General features: G+C 36.7%; 1 protein-coding gene across 1 annotated transcript; it reads right to left on the reverse strand.

The window, feature by feature from the left end:
- Window positions 1-2,899: 2,899 nt before the first annotated feature.
- On the reverse strand, window positions 2,900-4,631 carry LOC142357910 (uncharacterized). Its single transcript, XM_075409404.1, has one exon. It carries the CDS (start codon window positions 4,274-4,276, stop codon window positions 3,020-3,022), a length of 1,257 nt encoding a protein of 418 aa, XP_075265519.1. The 5' UTR covers window positions 4,277-4,631; the 3' UTR covers window positions 2,900-3,019.
- Window positions 4,632-5,950: the final 1,319 nt, after the last annotated feature.

The raw sequence follows: 5,950 nt of genomic DNA on the forward strand, positions 1-5,950 counted from the left end.
ATTTCATTGTCAACCAATTTATCTTGTCTTTTGTCATGGACAATTTTTGTGGGAATGAAGTCAATAATAACTTCGCTAACTAGTGAGTGAAACTGCGAAAAGAAATAGAAATCATATTGTTTTTGTTTCGCTTTTCAATAAGTTTGTTCAACGCGCGACTTAATTTGAAATCCAATATTGATGCAGTGAACGGGTCATTGAGATTTTTCCATAATTTGATATGAAAGATTGATTAGATTTCTCTGTCAAATTTATTGTCCATTTTGAAGTCATATAGAATTGTATAATAGTCTCTGATAGTTGTTCTCAGAACTCAATTTTCAACCACAGAACTGCAATAGGCGATATCGATGCAACTCAAACGCTTCAAAACTTCCCTGGTTTAGCCAAATTGCTTGCAAAAGAACAATTCAAACGCCTCAAGTTTATTTTTTAGAGCCTTTTCCCTGTTATTGGGTTTCCTATGATCAACATTGAGATCTCCATAGAGAAAATGGCAATCTTTGGGTCCAAAACGGATAATGTCTAAATAGTCATGTATGTTATCAGAAAAATTCTTAATAGAGATATTCAGTTTTTTTGTAAAACCTTGTGACTAATACGTTAATATCATTCAACTTAAAACGAACCGTCAACGCTTGACAGTGACTGTTGCTAAATTTTGAAATAAGGTGCCATCTTGTATTGATTTTAACAAGAAATGACACACACCCTCCCTTTGTTTTTCTTTCACTAGTTATCATTTTTTGATAACCGGGCAACTGGTAGCAGTCAGTATCTCCATCGTAAGCTAGCCATGTTTCCGGAAGACAAATTACTGCTGGTTTAATAGCTAAGCTATCTATTAATAAAAAAATCGTCAAAGTTTTTTCTAATTGATCTATTATTTTGCAGAAGAATAAAATTTTGCTCATGATCTGGTTGAAAATGAGTTTTGAAGATAAAAATCTAATTTTGAAAAACAATGTAGAGCTCTGATTTTTGGTTTGGAATAAAATCAATGGAGTTTTTTTACATTTTCACATCAACTGCCTGTAAGTTTTGCAGAAATTTGGAACAAACGAGCCGTTGTAACAAACACAACAGGAACAGAAAACTGACGTTTGAAAATACAAAAAAGGTGAAAAAAAGGTTGGAGAAATAAAAGGAAAAAATAATACAAAAATAAAAAGGTATGTTTGTTTCCAAGTGCTCAAGAAAGCTGCGAATATCGCATACTTTTTGGAAGGAAACTTTCAGTTACTTTAGTGCAACGCCGAAAACTCTTACTGTCCTGCGGATATCCCATGGAGAGAAACCAAAATCTGAGAAGCAAAATGCTTAGGTTTTTGAAAAACTATGATTAATGTTGTCAAAATAAAAGGTAGATATAATAGTAAAAATGATATGGTAATCAGAGCTGCAGATATCGCATTCTCGATTATCCAACTTAAGAAACAACACCTGAACTTAACATTAGAGGGAGGAATAAAATCGGGTGTCTTATTGCTCTCAGTATGCTTGAAAATGGTGGCGGTTAATGACCAAACCCGCTTATAAACCTATAAAACTGTTTCAAGTCCTCAAATTATTGTACAACTGAAAACACTTTTTTTATGAGTTAGAGCAATATAAAGTTGAAATAACAGAAATGATTAAGTTCGTTATGAGTATTTATTGCCAAGTTTACTGCAGAATTTGTTCCTTTTTTTCGCATATGGCGGCTTGTTACAGCTAACCGTGGGGCTATTAGATTTGTTATCATCCTCTTTAGCAAACTTCCTTTTGTTACCACCAAACGATTTTTTTGACAGCTTGCGGAGCAATGGTCTCTCATTCTTGAATATCATTTACCGTTGCGTATAGAAGTTTTTCATGGAACAGCAATTATTGAAAATCTTGCTACCAATGTAGTAAGTTTTTTTAGTAGTTTTTGGTTTTAGTTTTTTTGGTCATTAGGAAAATGTTGACAACGGTTTTTACCAAACCATTTTTGAGACCTGATAGTATTAGTATGTGGTTTATCAACACAAACGCATGGTTACCGGACTCATTTTTCAGTTTTTGAAAGTTCTAGTGGCTATATCAATATGCTGTTTTTGCACAAGCAAAGTATTCTCCTGCTGCAGGGGTTGTTTTGTCATAGTTGATGAAGAAGAATCACATAGAGAGGTCACTGACTCGATATGGTTACACTAGATCTAAGATATGGAATTTTTGCTGAGTATATTAAATAGAAACCAGTTTCTAGACCAGAAATTCTGATCAGTTTTGCTAATTAATTTTTTCGAAGTCTTGATTTCCCTGTTGCCTAGTAATGTTCGTTATCATTGAAACTAATAAAATGGTTATGTTAATGTGGTACCTGTCGTCTACGAGGTCGGATAGAAGAAGTGATTGTAACTCAAAACAAAGTGATATATGTATAATTCTTAGCGCTTTAAGTCGATCTTGTGTTCATGTGGTCCTAACTATCCACCTTATAGCATTTTTGTGAATTTTCAATATCTCTCAGGTCAGTTTTCGGAGCATATTATATTTGACAGCTGTTGGCTACAAGTGGAAGCACGTAAAGCGCGCGTAACCTACATAGACTTTTAGTTTTGATATCGCTGACATCTTATAGTGGATATTTCGTTTAGGGAACCAGAGGGACTGTGACGCTTTTTATTTCCTTGCTTAAGCACTTTTTCCATTTCAACCTGGAACCATTAGTCCTAGATCTGGGAGAAAAAGAATCACTATCGTCTTAGACGACGAAAATATTGACACAGAGTTGAAAAAGTGAAGGAGTAAGTTTTGTTCCTTTAGCTACCGAAACGCTTGATTGGCTCTAACTGCGATGTTACAAGACTTTGAAACGTTTAGTTTTGTTGATCGGTAGACCGAAACCTATTTGCAGTGGGAAAGGCAAGAGGCGTCTTCCTAAAAGCACTTTTATGGCTGTTTTATTAATTAAACATTTATTAATAACATAATACAAGAACTATATTAAAAACAGTTTGACAAAAAATAAAGATTTAGTTTTGACATTAAGCATCTACATGGCATAGATCTGGCGATTCCTTGTGAGACCTGCACTCTGAGTCGTCGCCTTTTTATTCACATCCTCTGACCCCCCTATCTCCGTACTTTCTCCCCGTCTGAATGGGTTGTGCGGGGGGACTGTCGTGATGAGTTTTGTCAGTTTCTCCCGTTTCGCATGTTCACTTGCTGAAGCGGGTGGCAATCTAACATGTGTGCTAAGCATCGTTGTGTCTGAGTTCTCTGGTTTGTAGTTATGTGCCGAGAGCACACCCAGCCACCAAATCTTCCCAGTGTATCCAGGAATATTGCCCGTTCGTCCAGTACCATAATAAGGGGGCACATCGTTTCTCTTAACTGCCAGAGGGTGGAATTCGCTGTAAGTGTCGTCCCGTTCTCCCAGACCTCCACTGTGACCTTTATAGTTTGGAATCTGGTGTGTTTTGTACATGGAACTGTAGCTGTATGGTCTTTTCTGGAAAAGGTGCTGGTTTCGCATCTGGTTATAGTCCCAGCCTTTGGCCAACATTTGCCACTCGGAGGCCTCATCTTTTCTGTTCTCCTTAATCTGCCGCAGTTTTTCGTTCACAGGGTCAGCGTGTTTTTCAACAGTGGTCTCAGGGGGTGGTAGGGGTAAGGGTATTTTAGAGTCCCAGTTCACATCCTCCATCGCTCTTTGGGCACTGGATTTGTAAATTGACCCACTAAGTGCTCTATCACTCCAAACAGCTTTCTGTTTGTCCGGTTCATAGTTGGGCTTTGTATACAAATCTGACTGGCCAGTTTGGGGGTCTTTCCACCCGGAGTAAATCAATTTTCCTCGTTTCACATTTTCCAATTCGCCTCTATCTTGCCATGAAAAAGGACCCACAACTGCAGATTTTGCTCGTGTTTTTACTCTCGAATCGCTCTCAACTTTAGCACGTGGCTGTACAGAAGTCATCGGTCGCAATTTTTGAACTGTTTCTGGATTATTTTGCTGCGGTTTCTCATCAAATTGGTCAGCCATGCTGGCTATTTTGGACTCGATTTGTCGGTCTTCTCTAGCTGCGGCACTTAGATACCCCCCATTAGTGCGATCGAACTTGCCGTAGTCTTCTCTGTGGGGTGTGGCAGGTTGCACCCCCAATTGGTGGAATTTGACCACTTCTTTTTCTGGAAGATAAGACTCAAATTGCTTTGGTTGTTCGTACATGCCACGTTTAACTGGCATACGCAGTTTCTTAAGGTAGCTTTCAGAAGCCGGTTTGAAATCAAGGGAAGCTGTTGCCATGATTATATGAATAATAATAGCAATATATTTATCTGTGCAAAACACAAAATGACAGATGAGATAGAAAAACAAACGGTATATTGTTTCAATTGAATAATGTAACCAGGAAAATCTGATTACAAGATATTAAGAGTGAATTAAGTTTTTATAATTGGGAATCTGGTAAGGGAATTATTGTCTAAAACGGTTCCACATTTATGAGTTTTATTCAGTTGATGATTGTTTTTGTTGCAATAAATAATTTGATTGATCTTCGATGGAACTCTAGTTGTAAAATCTAGCTAATACTTATATAAATGTATACAATATACGCGGCTTAGTACAAACGTACACAGCTGAGCACGTGCGTTTTCCTGGCGTCCCGTAAAACAACTATTGAGATTTGAACAAACCACACCACACAACACTTGTTTGTAAAAGCCATCAAAACAGAGCGCAGAAAATGTAAAGAATATGGTTTGAAAGTTTAACAAATATAGTAGATTTAATTGATCAATTTGAATTTATAGTTACAGCTTGTAATTGAGTTGAAAGTGAGAGAAGTGTGTTTTAACAATCTCAGTTGTTGTTGTTCAATTGACAGCTTGCTTTTTCCATGTCCCTTTGAAGAGATCAAAGGAGCTATCAGAATAATGACGCGCCTCATCTCAGCGCCGTTGTCGGCTTACCCAAGCGTGAATGATGGGTTTTTGTCTGCGAATTTCTTTTGATGGCGATGATGTTCAAAAGTTGCAATTTATTGTAAAAACCAGAAGAAAAGAGTCATTGACGGGTTTCATATTGGAAATGTTCACGCTTCCAGGATCTGGATGAGCTTTCAAGTTTGCGTAAATTTTTTACATTGCAAAGTTGTAAATTCAGAAAATATAATCATATGGTATAATATTCACATGTTCCCTGTCGTACGCAGATGAGATTGCGTACTTAATCTTGAGTCGCGAGTGACGATTATGTTTTATATCCTAACTTGCGCGGCGAGTGCGCTTTACACAATTTCTAAATGAATCCGCTTAGCGAATCGCTTGGTAATTACTTGTCTACTTTACTTGGTTAGTAAAACAGTTAATGAAGAATAAGTTAAATTGAGCAACTGTACGCGAAGTGCAAAACTAAAAGAGTGAGTATTAAGGCAACTGGTATTACAGAAGTCAGAACAAATATGAACAATAAGTTCCCGCTACGGGAGATGGGAATAACAGACTAGCATGTGAAATAACATTGATTTATACACATGCCCTTCAGGAATAAGTACACTAAATTAAATTAAGTACATCGTATAATAAATTTACTGCACTGAATTAATTTATGATGTATGACATTTCTCCCGCATCAAGAAAAATTAAAATTGCGTAAAATAAAATTTAAATAACAATATGAATAATATTAATACTTATTCACCGGTTAAATAGTATCAACAATATATTTACTGGTTATCATAGCTAGTCATATATAATAATGTATCAAGTTTTATTTATTCAAAGTTTTCACAAATCTTCTTCATCAATTATGAGCTCATTTGATGTACTGTGATCCGCTGGTCGTATACAAGGATCTGTTGGTGATACCTGTCCTATGATGGGCGTTGGGAATTCATTTTCTATGGGTTCAACCCGCGATGCTGTGTCGACAATTGTTTGTACAACTGAAGGTTGTATCGATTCAATATCTCCTACG

Source organism: Convolutriloba macropyga, unplaced genomic scaffold, assembly GCF_964194025.1.
Source record: "Convolutriloba macropyga unplaced genomic scaffold, txConMacr16.3 SCAFFOLD_943, whole genome shotgun sequence".
In the NCBI taxonomy this organism is placed as follows: Eukaryota; Metazoa; Xenacoelomorpha; order Acoela; family Convolutidae; genus Convolutriloba; species Convolutriloba macropyga.

Coding starts and splice junctions, on each gene's coding strand:
- LOC142357910 (XM_075409404.1), bottom strand. CDS start 4,276: ATGGCAACAGCTTCCCTTGATTTCAAACCGGCTTCTGAAAGCTACCTT.